This window comes from Chrysemys picta, chromosome 2 (genome assembly GCF_011386835.1).
Source record: "Chrysemys picta bellii isolate R12L10 chromosome 2, ASM1138683v2, whole genome shotgun sequence".
Classification (NCBI taxonomy): domain Eukaryota; kingdom Metazoa; phylum Chordata; order Testudines; family Emydidae; genus Chrysemys; species Chrysemys picta.
The window spans coordinates 45,665,232-45,684,139 of NC_088792.1; the positions used below are offsets into that span (position 1 = coordinate 45,665,232).

At 42.6% G+C, this 18,908-nt stretch overlaps 2 protein-coding genes across 10 annotated transcripts in view; one reads left to right on the forward strand and one right to left on the reverse strand.

Annotated features, from left to right (window-relative positions):
- CFAP69 (cilia and flagella associated protein 69) overlaps nt 1–5,204 on the forward strand; it is a 40,234-nt gene extending 35,030 nt beyond the window's left edge. For all 9 annotated transcript variants that reach the window (XM_005282409.4, XM_065583045.1, XM_008169515.4 and 6 more), the window contains 2 exons: nt 796–900; nt 4,826–5,204. In XM_005282409.4, coding sequence (XP_005282466.2) covers nt 796–900; nt 4,826–5,002 — 282 coding nt within the window. In that variant the 3' untranslated portion in view covers nt 5,003–5,204. The remainder of the gene's footprint in view (nt 1–795; nt 901–4,825) is intronic.
- Nucleotides 5,205–17,089: 11,885 nt separating this feature from the next.
- On the reverse strand, nt 17,090–18,516 carry FAM237B (family with sequence similarity 237 member B). The gene is made up of 2 exons (XM_065582442.1): nt 18,233–18,516; nt 17,090–17,246 (listed from the first exon to the last, which is right to left on the reverse strand). The coding sequence occupies exons 1-2, from the start codon at nt 18,514–18,516 to the stop codon at nt 17,090–17,092; spliced, it is 441 nt and encodes a 146-aa protein (XP_065438514.1).
- Nucleotides 18,517–18,908: the final 392 nt, after the last annotated feature.

Consider the following 18,908-nt stretch of genomic DNA (forward strand, 5'->3'; position numbering starts at 1 on the left):
GCTCTGCCTCCTTGTGCCCATCCAGCCTGTGCCCCGCCTGGGGCCCTGCTGGAGCCGTACGCCCTCGCCCACCCGGACTTCTTTGCTTCCCAGTGCTTCCTCTCGGTCCCCCCCGATGCCCTCTTTATTCCCAGCCCCCTCTGCATCGGGGCCACCTTTTTGCCCTGGGGTGGGCAGCACGCGCGGCCGGGGCGCTGTGTACGATCCGGCGGTGCGGCTGGGGCCTGCTAATGCCCCCCGCCCCTGCGAAACTGCTTGCTTTTTTTTTTTTTTTTTTGCTCTGCCGCCATTTTTTTTTGCTCTGCCTCCCGCCCCCTTCCCCAGCGTCCCAATATTTCATCCCTGTGATCTGGTCACCCTGGAGGGGGGGGGAAGCTTGGCTGCCGCAGAACCAAGCTTCTGCCTCCTGCCCCCGCAGGGGAGAGCGGTGGGCGGAGGGGCTGGGGGCCAGGACCGCGGCAGGGAGCTGCGTGCCACTCAGAATCGGCTCGCGTGCTGTGTTTGGCACGTGTGCCGTAGGTTGCCAATCCCTGGGCTACACTTACTCTGTTCTGTCTTTTTTTTTTTTTAATCTCCTGGCTGAAATACCTAATTGTTTTGTTTTCCAACAGATTTTGAGGAATCAGCTCATATTACAGTCTTTACATTCTCATTATTCATTCTTTCGTTAAAAGTAAATAGAAATTACCCTTCATGTTTTATTTTATAATATTAATTACATGTTTTCTGTCTGGTTGCATGTGGTGCGGTGCTGAGTCTCATAAAAATAACTCTTACTTTGCTAAATATCTTTAGAAAGCAAAAAGACTTCAGGAAAAATCAATAGATGCTTCTAGATCAAAGTCAAGACCACAGAATGCAACGCTCCACTCAACTGAAATTAAAGGCCTGAATACGACAGTAAGTAAAGTTTCCAGGCATTCAGCTTAACTCACAATAATAAGCTAATAGAAATAAAATAGTGTAGTTTAGGCTCAAGAGTTAGTTAGTTAGTTTTTGTTTGTTTGTTTTTTAATGTTAGGCTCCCTTTCCGTTCCAGAAATGAGTTGATCTCAGTCTATTCTATCTTTTGTCCAATCCTCTCTTTTCCCAAGTTGCTTTAAGAAATGTCCTTGATGACCAGACCCAAGCATGTGAGGTTAAAGTACTGTGCCTTTTTTAGCAGAAAGATGTCTATTATGAATGCACATGTTTTGATGCCTTTGATGCTTCAGAAAAGGGTTTTTATCACAAAGGCCTTTTCCAGCAGTGTGGCTTTTACTCCTTGAGCCTGCAAAGATCATGAAAGAGTCCTGAAAGCATTCTTGATGGAAGTTAGTCTTGTCTTTTAGGTAGATGTCTGCACAGAGCCCCACCCAGCATAGTTAGTAAGCACCACTTCTACCACTGTAACACATCCTCAGGCATCAGGGAATTGAAATTAGTCAGAGAAGGTCTCTGTGATCTGAAGCTATTGTAAAGAAATTCAGGCATGTAGGCTCTACCATTTATGGGTCAATCAGGGTCCAGACACCCCAAGGGGAGAATAGGGGTTTTGAACTCCTAAGAATAAGCACTTGAATCAACTGATGGTATACCATGTTATTGTGCATAAAAATATACCAAGTAAAATCTTTTATGAATGCTTGCAATGTTCTGAACTCGATGGTCATTGAGATGTGTATAAAAACTGTGGTTACGAATCTTTGTATTGATGTGTATATACAATAGTATGTTCATGTCCAGTACTACAATTTCAAGTACACATTATAGCAAGGAGGAGGGGATGGCAGCTCCTGCCAAGCCGGTTATTTTACACAAAACTAACTTCAAGTACCCATCCATTGCCCAGTTAGAAAAAAAATCATTAGGAAATGGGAAAACACTGAAACAACTTGAAACGGAAAAGAAAACCCCAGACTTGGAAAACTAAGGACTTCTACGTGTATTGCTGACAGACCCCGGTCATCGGCGAGCAGGATAGAACCGGGGACATTTGGAGCTTAGTGCATGAGCCTCTACCGCATGAGCTAAAAGCCAACTGGCTGGTAGCTAAGGCTGTAGAGCAGACTCATTTTCTCTCTCTCTTAAGTGGTCTCAGTGCCACTAGATGGGACAGAACACCACACCCAAAAGGTGTGTGGGTTACATACACACTACCACTTATGTCAGTATATGTCACTCAGGGGTGTGAATAAGTCACCCCCCTTAGTGACCCAAGTTACTCTGACCTAAGTGCCAGTGTGGACAGTGCTATATCATCAGGAGAGCTTCTCCACTGACATAGCTACTGCCTCTCGCGGAGGTGGTTTTCTTATGCTGACAGGAGAGCTGTCTCCAGTTGGCATAGAGCGTCTTCGCCAGACACTCTACAGCAGTGCACCTGCATCGGTGGGTCATTTCCCCTGTCATGAATCCCCATAACCTGAAAGAGAGGGGAAAAAACTGCAAACCCTTACAAAGGAAGGGATTTGAAGTGAAGGACATCCAAAAACTCAGGACCAGCCTGTAGGCAGAGTGTGGTATGTGGAAGGCTCAATTCTCTCTGTGACAGAGGGTATGCTGAGAAACTGTTCAGAGGCAATGGTAACTTATATTAGAAAATGGAATTTAGCTAATATGGAAATGTAAAGCCTGAAGTTGCATCTTTGTTTGTTTTCTGTGTAACTTGTATGTGTTTGCTTTTTCTTCCTATTTCATCTTTGAATCTGACTTTTTTTTTCTATCTGGGGGGTTACTTTTACACCAAGCAGGTATCTGTTGTGCAAACTATGTGGAGTGTATGTGCCAAAGTGAACTGATAACTGGGAGCAAGTTTCACTACTTCAGGGATGAGGAACCAGAAGGGAAAAGTCTGAGCATCTGGTAGATAAAAATGCCTGGTAGACTGTTTTGGGGAGACTTGGAACTGGGAGGACTTTTGGGATCACCCTGCAAAGAGTAACTAGGCTGGTGGAATCCACAGCGAGACCTTTATGTTTGTAGGTTGGTTACTGGTGTCAGGGCTCTGAGCTATAGCAGCATATCATTAAGGCACCCAAGGTAGGAGGTCAGGCAGTGGCAGAATCCATAACATTGTATACAACCAGTTGATTCACTTGCTTAGTCTTTGGCATTCAGACCCCCTGTACTCCCCTTGTGGTGTCTGTACCTTGATATCACAGGAGGACTTCTATGAAAATTTTGGAGAGACCAGGACCTTGTGCCTCTGTCACTGGGAAGACCTGTGCAGCTCTTAATGACTTCAGTAAGGACTTCCTTTCCAGTTATCCATTCCTTCACAGATGTCCCATCTGATTTGGCTGAAGACAAAGTCTTTGGAAAAAGAAAGTTCAAGTTTAATCCAGTCTTTTCCCTTCTCTTTATTACCTTATATGAGTGTGTGTGTACAATTACCTCTTCCTCAGAAGATTTCAGATGTTTTCAGGATTTTCTTGGGAGCATGACAAAGTCTCTGTGTCTTGAACTCTTGACAGTCCAGGAGAAGACTTGCTATCTAACATTTTGAAGTTGAGATGAAAAGAAGAAAATCGCCATTCCAGTCAGTGCCTCATGAAGGCAGCTCAGGGCTTCTGACTTACTTCTGTCTGCTTCTATACCTGTGGGGTCCTGTTGAGCAGAGATGATGTAGCAAGTTCTTTTAATGTGGATCTTATTAAATTTCTTGGACATGTTGCCTTGAATTTTTCCAGCATCTGCAGAAAAATCAAGGAGAGATGAGTCCATGCTACAAAAAGAAATTAAATTTAGCTGTAAAACGTCATATTCATCGGCAACACCTCATATGAGAATTTCTAATTACACACATTGCTGCCAATCTACAGATCGTATTTGTGGAACAAGAGTCTCTCTGCACCCAAATCCCTCCACTAGAATGTTCTCTGTATGTGAGGCGGGAGGAATCCAGGATGATTGTTGTAGAAGGCCAAATATGGTCCAAAGAGCTCCATATGTTGTTGGTTTGTTTGGTGGAGACTACAGTTAGTATCTGCCATTCAGACCTGAGACTTCTGAGCTTTCCCCTGAGGTCTCCAGTCCAGGATACAGGATTTGCCATTCCAGTGCTTTAACCTGTTCAGTTTAAAGATGGCTATTATAATGGAAAAACTGTGGGTCTCTAGAAGACCTAAAGATCAAAACAAATCTCATCTAGAAGCCACTCCACATCAAACTCTTATCCCGTCCTCCCTCTCCCCCCCCCCCCCACGCCAGGGATCCATTACAAAACATTGAATGTCTAATGTTTCTGAAGGCAATAGATGAGAGCGGTTAGAAGAGTATCAGAGAAACAGGTTCTAGTCTCCTTATTTCCTTATTCTCAAGGCATAATCAAGCCTGGTGGAGAGAGTTTGTGGGGTGATATGATGCACTAACATATATAACTAGGGATTCTGGGAATCGGTTACAGAATTATCTTCGACTATGAACATTGGAAATACTGCTCTCACCCTCATTTATAAACCAGCCTAAGGAAGCCAGTTGACCAATAAATTACAATCCACATGTTTACTTCTTCACTAAAATACTTGCAACACTGCAAATCCAAATAGCAGAATACATTGCACAACATCTTATTCTTCTAATGAGAACTTGATTTTCTTTTCTTACATGCTAAAGATCAGACATAAAGGCTGAGCAGCATAGTGCATCAAGAAGCTGTTCAACCTACATTATTGATAGAATAATTATGTATATTGTTTAAAGAGTATTTTGAGAGGAGCTAGGAAACCTTCATAATGCATCTCCAGCTTCTGAGTAGCATTTTGAAAAGACAGGGCCTGTGATTTAACTCTCATTTCATTTTAAAGACTAATATGAATGTCAAGCCATTTGTTTTGTTTTCTAGATTGCATCTGGTCGCTTGGTAACTGTAGAAAGTACACCTTCTGAATTAACTGGAGGGCCTCTGGCTGACACAGACCTTGCTCTTAGAAAGCTCTCTGTTCGTGGAGGAGCTTTAAAAAAGATCAAAGGAGTTAAAGTGTTGGACCCATTCAAGAAAGATTCAGTATCTGTAAAGTAAACATTGTCCTGTACTGTTTCAGACAGTGCTTTGTATTTTTTAGTTAATATATTTCCAAACATCATTTGTAAGATATAATCTATTTGTATTTCTTTGGTTAAATATATAGAAGATCTTGATATTAATTATTATAGATGAAAATATATTTTTGCTTTACAAAAAATGAACATTCCAATGTTCATGAATAAAGAATTCCATGCAATATGTGTTCCAGAGGTTCATTGATTCTGATCATTGAAGCCAGCTGTGCTAGGCTCAGTTTACCCTGACTCAATAGCTGGCTGGATGTCCCTCAGTTTCCCCTGTTGGTACCATAAAGTACACAAACTTCAGAAACCAGTTGTCAGCTTCCAGGTGCAGAGTGGCCCACTAACTCTCTCATGCAAGTGAAGATACTCTAGAATATCCTGCTCTCCCTAGATTTTTCAGGCCTCCACTGGTCTTATTCCATCAGTTCCTTCCCAGACAATTGCCCAAATTCCCTCTTGGCAGAGAATTGTGCCAGTCTCACCCGAGCCTCTTTGGAGAGACCTCCCTAGCCCCACTGGTCCCCTGCATGAGCCACAGTCCTTTTTATATGAAGTAGAAACAGCTCAGAGGCAGCATATGAGGTGACCTGAGCAAAGGCCAGTGTTTTGGGGCCCTAACCCCTTACACATCCAGGTCTCCTGTGCCACTGATTGACTTTGCAATTTGTAGCTATCACAACACTGCAGCATAAATTGCTTTAACTGTGTATAGTGTCTGTCTTTCCCACCCACAGGGGAAATACAAACATTCACTGTGTAAAGGGGTAAAGGAAATTAGAAAAAAAAAACGTGTTTACTTCTCTAGAACTTAACCACAAATTAGTCCCTTTGTAATTCCTAGGAAGAGTTTTTTCTGTGTGTGCTTTTCTTCACAATCCAGTGGTTGTGTTTTGAATGGAAAGAATTTATAAGGTGCTGTAGGCAAAAATGAAGACAGACATTTGTTGACATATCCTACTTTAATTCTATATAAAGAAGACTGCAAAGGAAAAAATGACAAAATCATGTACACAACACCATTAATTGTAATTAATCCTCTAAGACCTCTCCACCTTCCCTTGAAGTCAGTCACAGTTTCTCATATGGAGGGGCAGTAAGCATGGGCCCAAAATGTTACTTTGTAAAGCATGAAAGCTATCTATAATTTTAGTGAAGATTATTTCAGTTGAACCATGACAATTTACAGCACCTGAGGATCTGGCTCCTTGCTGGTTGTTGGTGTTTAACCTACATCTGGCTTGTTTAGTTTATGTTTATAAGATTTTTTTTTCCAAATTCCCCCTGCAGAAAATTTAGCCATGCTTTATTAAAGAAGCATTTTTTTGCTTTCTGTATGCAGGGGTGACAAGTATTTTAATCTTTGTTTGTGAAATTTATAAAGGAACTAAATGTAAGCATCTCTGCCATTTCTGACATGCTGTCACTGAGAAGTTAATAGAGACTATGTACATCAGGCATAGTCAATAGGCAGACCATAGGCCAAATCCAGACTGCCAGATGCTTTTGAATAGATTGTGAAAGCTATTTACTTATTGTTATAATTATTACTGCAGTGTCAAAAGTGTTTCTCTGGCATCTGGACCTTAACTATACCTCAGTCAAGAAATTTGGACCTTGACAAAACATAATTGACTACCTCTGGTGTCTATGGTGTTAATTTAACAATGAGGTTACCCTTTCAATAGACTATCCGCTTAACACCTTGCATGTCAGTAAATGCCCTGTTCAATCAATTCATATTACTGTAATTTCATGACTCTTCATGCATGATGCTGACTCACAGAATGGCATGATATGTGAGTAGAAATCCAAGTGCTGGGTTAACAGAAAAGCATACTCCATTTTTCTTTTTTAAATAAATACTTGTATAGAAGAATTAAGGTTGCATATGAAATTTATTATTTGCCTCTGGCATTCATTACTGCTAGCTGCTGAGCACCTGCCAATTTTTCAAAATAGATATGTGTTTAAGATACATGTACCATTCTCAATTCCCACTAGTTAGCTGGGCAAAAGTTATGTTAATACACACAGCCATCTCACCGACTTTTTTTTTAAACATAAGACCCTACCCAGTTGCATCTTCCATTGAGCCTGTATTGCAAATGCCCTGCTGTATTGCTACTGTAGGAATTACCTACAGAAGCTCTTATTAGTTGCTCTCTTTGAGTGATTGTGCACATATACACCTGTGTGTGTGCCCAAGAGTTTTACCAGCAATACCACTAGGTAGCACATGCAGCCAGGTCCTCCCAGAGGTCCAGAGAGGCCTGGGTCACTTCTAGCTTTTGAGGCCCCTAGCGATAATAAAAATAAGAAATGACGACACATGAAATAAGGCACCAAAAAAAGAGTGAGACATAATTTGAATATTTTTTAATTTAACAAATACTTTTCTAGCCTTTTTCTGTGCAAATGCACTAATTATTGAGGGGGGGAATCTAGCTTTCATGCAATGTCACAGGGGATATTAAGCATGGCGAGCCTGTTGCAAAATTCCTCTAGTCTACATAGTTATAGATAGCAATATTTAGTGTAGTATAGTTATAGTATAGGTACCCTGTAGATTTTTTTTATGAAAAAAATCCCCAGATTTCAAGCTATGTGCAATGTGAAAGATAGTGTTCCCTGTTGCAGATAGGCACAACAGCTGCTTGATTTGCCTCACTGGGGGCTGTGTGAGGGACAAATGCCCTATTTGTACCTCCTTCCCACCATGACAAAAAAAAAACAGGGATTTCTGCCTCAAAGTTCACCTTATGAAAGAGGCGATGTGTCCTGCATTAGAACCAAACCCCAACCAGAAGGCAGCAGATTCAGAGTCCATAAGGAGCTGCCCATGATTCCAAGCATAAGTTGGGGGAGAACCATCGTCACCATATTCGGAGATTGGATTAGCTTGCAAAAATACAAACCTGGGCTGGCATGTTATCCATCCACTTGTCCTAACAAGTACTTTACCTAATTACTGAAAAGGGGGGGGGGGGGAATTGCTACACCTGTACTGCTAAAAGGTATGTCTACACTGCAACATAAGCCCAGGGTTAGTGGGATGTGAGTCCATGGACCCAGGGTTTTTAAGCCCAGGGATTGAGCACCCACACTGCATATTGACACTAGCACACAGGAGCTCCAGCATCCACAGTGCAATATGCAGACCTGAGTCCAACCAACTATTTCCCAGGCTTTCTCGCGCCCTCCTGAAATGTGGTTGCTCTAGCCCTTTGTTCATCATGCAGTGTCAGAAAACGTGACTGTCCACCCTGCACATTCCAGGAAGTTGTCACAGCCCACCAAGTTCCCAACAGATCCTGCCAAGCCATCTTTTGGGGCTGCATACTCTCAGCAACCAGAGCCAGCCACATGGAGGAGTTGCCAGTTGAAGAGTTTCTCTTGATTGGTCTTTAACTCCTGTGTCAGGAAACAGGCAGAGATTCCATGAGATGCTGGTGGATATTTCAGTGGCATCTTCTGACCCACCAAAGGTACCTGACAGAGCAATAGGAGGAAGAGGAGGATGACAATACAGATGTGGAAGCCTCAAACTGGCTGATGTTGCTCATGACTTTTGATATAGCCACTGATCCCCTGCTACTTAGACTGGTACTTCTGGAGCAGGGCCACAAGCACAGACCAGTGAGATCACATCATCCTGCAGACCTGAGATGACCAGCAGTGGATCCAGAACTTTTGCATGAAGAAAGCTACATTTCTGGAGCTTTGTGAGCAGCTTGCCCCAACTTTGTGAGCAGCTTGCCCAGCATCATAGTGCATGCATGAGGAGATGGCCATATCGGTCCAAAAGAGGGTTGCTATAAGTGTTTGGAATGTGGCTACACCAACTGGCCTATTGCTAACCAGTTTGGTGTTGGAAAGTCAACTATGGGTAAAATGGTGGTGGAGGTTTCTCAGGCAATCTGGTGTGTGATTTACCCAGAAGTGGTGGGCGTAAACAATATCCCGGAAGTAATTGCTGGTTTTGAGAGAATGGGGTTTCCAAACTGCGCCAGGACCACTGATGGGACTCATGTCTATAATTTGCCTTTCTCAGGGAGTAAATGAGTATATGCACCGCAAAGGGTACTACTCAATTATGATGCAGGCCATTGTGGACTACAGAGGCCAATTTATGGATGCCAACATGGGCTGCAGTGGAAAGGTTCATGATGCCAGCGTTTTCTGCTGATCAGGAGTCTATCTTTATGGACAGGTTGGGACACTATTCCCACCACATGACATTGTCATAAATGGAGTTACTGTCCCCACTGTTATTCTGGGGGACTCCACAGATCGCCTTTTGCCCTAGTTTATGAAACTACAGCCTGATCTCAGAGCTCCTGGCAAAAGAAGGTTTAATTACACCCTCAGCAGTTGTAGAATGGTGACTGGATGTGTGTTTGGCGGATTGAAATCCCACTGGCACAGTCTATAGACCCATTTGGATTCCAGTGTCATCAAGGCTGTCTGCATTACTGTGACTTGCTGTGCTCTGCACCATCCTGGGGAAGCCAAAAGTGAGCCGTTTGCTCCTGAATGGGCCCAAGACAGTCATGGATTGTTGAACCAATACTCAACCAGAAATACACAGTATAAGATGTGATGTAGTGATGAAAATAAACTCTCTTAATAAAATAAAAGACTTTATTTGTCTTACAAAAATAACAATATTAAAGCATGGCCAGGCAGGCCAGCTGCCTTTAGAACACTAGAACAGTAATAAACCAACACCACAACCAGTAATAAAACAGAGCATCAACCAAACTCTGAACACTGAAAACAGTCCCATCAATAAAATCCCCTAATTTTGCATGGCCCCTGGCATGTTCTCCTTTCCCTTTCTTCTGTGTTTAGCATGTTCTTGCCACCCCTGCACAGGTGTGGAGGCTTGCTCCCCAGACTACAAGGGGGAGGAGGTCAGCTTGGGGGTGGAAGTATGCTGAGGATGGGTTGGCCCTGTCCAGCTGTTTTTGAGTCCAGATTGCATCGGCCACCGAGCCATGGAATTGTTCAAAGTGTTCCTGGTATGCAGTGCATGGTACAGCGAAGGGTGCTCTGCCTATGGTGCAGGAGGAGCAGGAGCCTACACTCTCGTGGCCGTTAGCAAAACCAGCCGCCCAAACAGGTCTTTCTGCTGGGCTCTGTCTTTCTCCTCCAACTAACATTCCTGTTCCAGGAACTGCGATACAAGTGTTTGCTCCCGCCCTGCAATTCTGTCCTCAGGCTCTGCTGCCTACCTGTGCCTTTCCATTTGCCCCCTATTGGCCTTTCCGCTTGCCATGAATCCTTCTGTGTTTGGTATTGCACATGCTTGGCCTGTCCAGAATGTCAGCCATAAGTTCCTCCTGGAAACTCTTCCTCTTGGACCGCTACAGAGACCCAGACTTCTGCTGGCATGTGCTCAAGCCGCCAAGGTACAGCAGCCAGTAGAGGTGCCTGCCAGCAGACATAAAACAACAGCATTGTCTCAGTGAATCACAAATAATTCAGTTCACGAGCACACAAAAAAAATCCTTATGGACGCTCAAGGACAAAAACTGATACTTTGTAAAACTGCACTTCAGTATATTGTGAGAGGAACTCTTCAGATCCTCGAAGCTCTGTGGCCACAACCAGGATAACTGCAGGGGAGAAAAGGTGAACAGAGAATGATAAGTGTCAAATCACAATTTTATTTAAAAATTGCAGACTGCCTTGGGCTTTGGGAAGGAGAGGTGGCCATGGTGTACTATTCAAGCCTTCTCTGTCATTGCAAGCATTCCACATTTTGGAGGACATAACAATTATTGTGGTTCCTGAAAGGCAAAGAGAGAGGTTTTTTCCAAGCTGCCAGTGGCAGGCCAGCAATGTATGCCACCGAACTATTCAAACTTATTGTGACTGATTAGCACGTCTACAAGTGGAGTGGGCTCGTCAGCTATCAAGGTGGCCCTGGAAAAATACACCCTCCCCTGAAATATGACTACCTAGCTGGAGTTCTGCTATGGGTAAAGTTTGCAGCTATTAGCACTCAGGATCAGGGCAAAACTCATGCTGGGATCAACATGATGCTGCGTTAGTATGGATTACCACCTCGCCACAACTTCCAGTACAGCCTTTGATGATTGCATACAAACCTACACATTTATACGGTCACAAAGAACTCCACAACTACATCCCGCACCCCACCCCACCCCACCCCAGCCACACTTCTGGACTGCATAGAAACCCCCAGCTGTATTTTGGACAAATTATTTCATTGCCCGTGGACTACACCCTAGCTTAAATGGACTACATTTGCACATAGACTACATTTCAACCTGCCCCCGGACAGTTAACTGTTTCCAGGTGGCCCTCTTACGCTGTTGTGTTAGTACAGAGCAGCATACTAACAGGGAAGGCAATATAAGCTTCTTATTTTTAACACACCAGCACATCTTAGCTCAAATGTGCAGTTTTCTAGTTAAACTTCATTTTAAACAATTGTTTCACAGTTTACATTTCCCAGTCTCCATTGAATTCCATGTAGTGAGTGGGTGGGACACCAAGTTGTCAGCATGCAAGCCGTCGTTAATGGATACATTACTCACTGCTGCCTGCAACTTGTAATAACTTTTGCATTAGTTCATAACTTGGAAATCCATCTCATTCCTATATTAATAAAAAATAAACTTGGAGCCAGAAACTTACCAGGCTCTGGGGTAAGTTCTGCAGCTGGCTCTGTGGCAGACTGCACCTGGTGTGGGGAGCTCCTTCAGGTAAGCACCCAGGATCTGCTGCAGCTGCTGTGGGGGCAAAGCCCCTTGGGGACTGGTTCCAGCACCAGAGTCATTGTGCTAGCCTGATCTGGCACATACAAGCTCCCTGCCAATCGTGTGTGTGTGTGTGTGTGTGTGTGTGTGTGTGCGCGCCCAGCTATCAACTATCTAATAACACATACATTAAATTCTCAGCCCATCTAGTACATTTCTATAAACCCGATATGTCAACTACCTAGAGAGGAGACGTTACCAGCACATCACTCTGGAGTCTTTACCACTCACTTTCCTCAAATACCCCTTCTTTAGGCAGGTTAGCAAGTTATTGAGTCTTTCAGGACATTTAATCTCCTGCTCTGATCTTCTCAGTATCAGCTTTTCACTAGAGTCTGAGTTGTTCTCTTGTTTCTTGACACTTTCCCCTTTGATGATAAATGATCAGTCAGTTGGGAAATGCAGGGCCGCCCAGAGGATTCAGGGGGCCTGGGGCCAAGCAATTTCAGGGGCCCCTTCCATAAAAAAAGTTGCAATACTATAGAATATTATATTCTCGTGGGGGCCCCTGCGGGGTCTGGGGCCTGGGGCAAATTTCCCCCCTTATCCCCCCCGCCCCCCCGGCGGCTCTGGGGAAATGCCAAAGTCCACATATTCTGTCAATGTTTTGGAACTTTCTGGGATGACTCTTAGATCCCTTCGATTATGTCAAAATGTGTCCCCCGATCTTTCTGGACTACATAAGACCTCGGATGCAGCTGTTCTTCAATGGTACCCTTTTGGCCCCAAGTACTAGAGGTGTCATTCCTCAGGCTCACCCCATCTCTTGATTTAAGAGATGGGAGATCACGGGCCCTTTTGTCAAAATAATATTTCTGCTTCCACTTCTGATTTTCTTTCATTTTCCATATGGTTTCATTGTTATGAGATTTCAGCAAGTAATAAGTAATTGGTAAATTAGATCTGATCCTTCTTCCCATTAACAGCTGAGCTGGAGAAAAGCCATTCTCCAGGGGTGTAGTTCCGTAAACCAATAAAGCTGCCCCCACTATCAAAATCTTTTTCATACAGTTCTTTACTGACCGAATAGACTTTTCCACAAGTCCATGTGATTGGGGGTCATTTGGACTTGATGTTTTGTGATGAAAATCCCAATCTATGGCAAATTGCCTAAAATCTGCACTGGAAAATTCCAGCCCATTATCACTAAAGACTTCATCTGGAATTCCATGTCTGGAGAAGGTTCCCTTCATGCTCACTATTACTGACTTACTATTAGCACTGTGCAGTGTGCAAATTTCTGGATACAGAGAATAATAATCTGTGACTATTAAATAATCCTTTGATTGCCAGGTAAATAAGTCAGTGCCTACCTTCTCGTAAGTCCTTGTGGAACTGGATGAGGTCTCGGTGGCTCTGCCTGTTGCCATGGCTTGTATTTCAAGCATGAAAAGCCATTTCTTACCACATTAGTAATGTCATGATTGATCCCTGGCCAATACAGCACCTCTCGTGCTCACTTATTTGCACTTCTCAATTCCCAAATGACGGTCATGGATCTTCTGTAGCATTTCTTTTTGGAGGCACACTGGAATTACAACCTTACTGCCCTTGAAAATCGCCCCATCTATCACAGTAAATTCATGTCTGCAGTTCCAATAGACTTATACTTGGATGGCAGGTACTTATTTTTCAGACCACCCTTTAATGATCACTTCTTTAAGGATCCCCAATGATTCATCTTTCAGTATTTCTCCTGCTATTTGTTGCAGTTTCCTGTTAGCTATGGGAATTGACTTTACAATCAGATCTACATAGGCTTGAATCTCTGTCTCTAAAGTCTTCTCGTAGTGGAAGTCACTGCTCTGGAAAGTGCATCTGCAGTGAATGTGAATTTACCGGGTGCGTAGGTCACAACCAAATCATACTTTTGCAGCTTTATCATTCTTTGAAGCCTTAAGGTACAGTCATTTAGCAGTTTGCTAAATAACACTATCAGGGGCTTGTGTCCAATTCAACTTCCACTATCTGGCTGTAAATATACTGATTGAATCTCTGACAGGCAAACAATATTCCTAAAAGCTCCTTCTCAATCTGTGCATATATGGTTTCTTTCTCAGTCAGTGATTTTGCATGCATATATCACTGGTTGCCAACAAGCCTCATGCTTCTGTAAAAACACTGCACCTAACCCAGACTGTGAAGCATCTGCTGAAATTTTAATAGGCCTTCCTGGTGCATAGACCTTTAACACTGGCTCTTGTATTAGTTGTTGTTTTAAACCTTCCCATGATTCCTCCTGTTCTGCACCTCAGCACCATTCACTTTTTATTCTCTAGGTGTAAAATGCTGCTTTGGTAGACTAGGTATGAATTTTCCAATAATTCACCAATACTTTTTCTCTCATCCCCCTCACCCACAGGTTGTCCAATCTTTTATCCTTCGTTCTCTCACACACTTCACTCAATGTCTTCCGTTTATGCTTAGAACAGCCTCCTCCAATCAACTTCATCCTTTTTGTCAATGTTCTTTGGCTAACTTGTCCTGACAATAAAGTCCCATTTGAATTGATTGTTTACACTATATTGTAAATTACTTGGGTCAAGGACTTGTTTGTGAAGTACTCCATGTATGAATAATAATACATGCCTTGGCATTATTGAACTTATTATAATTGTACCTTTGACTTGTTTTTAGCATATTAGTATAGTCAATATTATATAGTTTCTTAAGATATCAGAGACCACTTTGCATTGGGACAAGTGCATCAGAGTATAAAAAAATATTAGATTTGATCCTGCAAGGTGTTGAGTCCCTTCATCTCCAGTTGAAATCAATGAGAGTTGAGGACTCCCTGCACACTGCAGGATGGAGTCCTTTAAAATATGTATGGTGCATTGCAACTGTTGTTCAGTTCAAAAATAGTGCTGATATAAATGAGCATAAATGGTGACCTTATGAGTGTGAATGCGTTTTACACCTATGTAAATGAACTATAGTTAAAGTCACCTTTTTTATTCACTGAAAAACCCTGGATCAGTACTGGACTGTTTATATGGCCAAGTTAGAAAGCTCAGATAAACTGGGCTCTATAAGGCAAACAATTGATCCAGCTTTCTATATTGGGTCTCTAAAGAAGCATTCTCCAGCTATAGCCGTTAAGCCAAAATGAGGATTGTAGTAAAAATTCAACTTTTGTTTTAGAAATAAACAAATTTATTTTGAAAGGTCTTGCTGATCTGATGCCTTGCAGAATCCTCAGCTAATTTTTTTAAAGTAAGCATTGTTCACTGGCTTTCCAAGGGCATGTCTACACGGCAAAGGAAAACCCCTGGCTGGCCCCTGCCAGTTGACCCGGGCTCACAGGGCTCAAGCTGCAGGGCTGTTTCATTGCTGTGTAGGGACGGGCTGGAGCCTGATCTCTGGGACCCTCCCACCCCGCGGGGTCCTAGACCCAGCACAAGCGCACAAAGCAAATGAAACCACCTGTATTAAGGCAAATGGATTGGGTCATATCTCACGCAGTTTTGGAAGCAGTTCAAACTGAAGCAAATTCAGGATTGGTGCACACTGGAATCCAGACTGTAGTATGGCACATTTGCAAGAGCCTCTAGTGAGTCTCATCACTCACCCATTGTAAAGACCCTTTACAAATATGCCCTAAGAATCACTCCACCCCATTCTGCAGGTTACTCAACTGGTAACTGTGTCACACGTATGCTAGTTCTTTTCAGACTTAAGTCCCAGGGCTTGGAATATAGATAACAAAAAATATTACAGCCATTCTAAGAGTTTGTCCTTTTCAGGTGAGTAAAAGTTGACTTCAAGCAGTCTGGAGTTTTAAGACTTCACAAAAACATATCCTCCTTTGCACTCAGCATCTGGAGTGTTATCCTCTCCCAGCACAAGAAGGCCCATCAGCCCTTGTAAGAAGGTTGTAAATTTTAAGGCAGTGATTGGGGATTTGGGGAAGCCTTCTGGACATTTTCCACTTTAATCAGGAGAATCTTGTCAAATTCCTAGCCCAGTGAAATCACACTTGTTTTGCTTCTGCCCAGTAGTATTTTGAGGGCAGTGCTGATAGAAGTCAGAGCCAGCAGCAGCGCAGAACTGCAGAAGTAAGGATGGCAATGCCATACAATGCCACCCTTACTTCTTCGCTGCTGGTGGTGGCAGTGCTGCCTTCAGAGCTGGGCACCTGGCCAGCAGCCGCCGCTCTCCAACAACCCAGCTCTGAAGGCAGTGCCACTGCTAGCAGCAGCAGAGAAATAAGGGTGGCAGTACCATACCATGCCACCCTTACTTCTGTGTAACATTTGACTTTTGCACCGGGAGGGGTGGCTACAGGGGGGGCTAAGGCAAATTTTGGGATGGCTATAGCCCCCACCAGGCTGTCCCAGTGCCATCCCTGTAAAGGGATAGACCTTGATTTAACATTCTGCCATAAGTCTCACGGCTCCAGGAGCAAAACAGAAAACAAGTGTTGACTTGGAGAATCACAATTCATTACCAAGTTCCCCTTGCTTGGGAAGAGACTGATAGTCGGTTATTGCCCCCTCTTTGCCAGCTCTACTGTGCTGGTTGGTTTCTTGTAGTGGAGGCAAGACTCCATCCATTCTCCACTCCATGCCCATCTGCCTGAGGCTACTCTCCCACTATACTGCAACCTGCAATGCAAGTAGCCCACGTGTGGGATACGTTGCACCCCTTTTACTCTCACCTGTGTGCATAGGGCACATGCTAATCTTATACAAAATACGTAACTGTCCCTTTTTTATATTATATATGTACTGAATTTGTAACTAATCAGCTACACAAATGGACAAGTACGAGACCGTGACTATTATTCAGTCCTTGTTGCATAGAAAAATATTTTAATTAAACTATAACCAAGATCAAGCAGTGATCAAACACAAACTTAGAGGCTGCGCAAGACACTACATCAAGCATAATCTCTCCCTTTGGGTTGATATTGGTACTTTTTTGCAGATCTTAAAACTGAAATCCATTTCATATGCAAGATACTGTATAAAATATGCTTGTTGCCATTTCACTCTGTTGTTTAATGTATAAAAATATATTGGGTTTCCATTGCAGTTAACATTTTAAAAAAGAATTATTTGAAAGATGAATGTCTACAAAAATATAACACTAGTTTAAACAGGTTTACCTGAGAGAACACAGATATTGACTCAAAATACATAAAGCATTCACACGTGCAGCGGGGGGGGAGGCAACCTTGGTACATTTAAAGAAAGGGGAACATGTTGGTAACACACACCTGAAGTACTTATCAATTATCATGTGCTCGTACAACATAAAACAAAATTTCAAAACCCATCAAAGGAACAATGCTCATAAACAGTTACAGTACAGGCTGTGCTTTTGACAAGCAGGCTCTTTTCCTTCAGTTTGATGTCATCTTGCTGAGGTATCTTCATTTTTCTCCCATTTTGGCCTAAAACTGATGTTTTGAGAAGTCTGACCCTGCAAGATTAGAAAAGAGGGCTAGTTATTATCCTAGCAATCTGTTTAGGAATGCTAGGGTTATGTGATATTTTTTATTTTGGTCTATTCAATTTGTGTGTCATGTTCAATCTAAACTCTTTGCCACTGTAAAAAAAAATCTACTGGGGTTATATTACTTTGGGGCGAAGCTATCTCTGGGGATTGGTTAATAAGATATAGAGCTGGTCATCGAGAGGCTACCAATTCAAATCCCCCCAAAAGCAACAGTGACCAGTGAATTTGTTACCATTTGGCAGTTCTCAGTGGCCAGGTGTCCATGTTACAAAAATAAGCCCTAATAGTATGTGTCAGTGGGAAGGATGAGACTTGAATGGACAGGGAATCTGGACAGGGAATCTCTCCTAGAGATAATTTCTCCAGGTCAGAGGTGAAGCATAATTGCTATGAAGATTTCACTGTTGCTATTTCTTTTACCTCTGTTCTGTGAATAAACAGAAGAATTCAGTCTCCAACCTTGTTAGTTTCACTTGATGAGCTTTTATGAGCACTAAATTCACACAGACCCTTTTAAGAAAAACCTTAGTAAAAATATAATAGCTTAAGAAAGTAATTATGGCCCAATTTGCCATGAATAGAGTACATAGTAGCGTTATATGGGCATATATGATCTAGCACAATCTGAACAACACACAAAATTCTCCAAAATTTGATGCACTATAAATGTAAAAGGAAAGAAGGATATCAATTATGATTAAAATGGCTTTGCAAAGGATTTGATAAAGAAAGATGGGCAGAAAACTAGAAATTATTGTGTTCAGTTCTGAAAAATAGACAGTCGAAGGCTGGAACAATATTATGGCTTTAAAGGCTTGTATTTAATTGGTTAGTATTGTACATTAGAGTTACCTTGTGAGGTTCTCTGTGGGTATGTGGAAAAATAGTTGGGAGATAGTAACTGTCTTCTACCCATTCCATGGGACCTTGAAAGCACACAGTCTACATACATATCCCAGAAGTTCTGGGCTAAGTCATTGAAGAGTTCATTATGCTTGGCCTTTGGTGATTCTTTTAGGAACATCATGAAATCCCAGAGAGCAATGATAGCATCTGCTACCTTGAGTTTCTTCATTTCCACCAGCCTGTGAGAGGAGATCTCCCAGCAGTGATGGTCAATCTCACCCAGGCTTCCAGGAGGTTCTTTCTGATATTCTGGATTGGCATAAACCAAATTCACTATCAATATACAGCCCAATTGAAGGTACCACCTTCTTCTACACACAGAGTCCATGATTCACACTGGTACCTAAAAGAAAGGACATAAAAACAATAGTAACTTTGCCCTTCTCTAATCCTTTCTCACATAACTTTAAAAGGTATCCCTAAGATGATTTATGAACTGTGGTCATGCATAACACTTAACATTTATAGAGCACTTTTCATTTCCAAGCAGTAGTATAAACATTAACCAATACAATATGCTTTACAATATGCTTGCAAAGTAGCTAAGTATTATTAACTCCATTTCACAGATGGAACAATTGAGATAAAAAAGTTCAATGACTTGCCAATAGTCACAGACTATGTTGGCCTCAGAGCTGGTCTTAGAACTCAGGAGCTCCCATCTACCACTCCTGTGTTTAGACCACCCTGCCTCTCTGCTAGTTGTTCAATTATTAGTAG

Bases quoted from the DNA above. Each gene is read 5' to 3' on its own strand.
- FAM237B (XM_065582442.1), bottom strand. From the start codon at position 18,516: ATGGACTCTGTGTGTAGAAGAAGGTGGTACCTTCAATTGGGCTGTATA. The intron at 17,247-18,232 runs GTATGTAGACTG...CTAATCTTGCAG, and splicing joins GCCCAGAACTTCTGGGATAT to GGTCAGACTTCTCAAAACAT.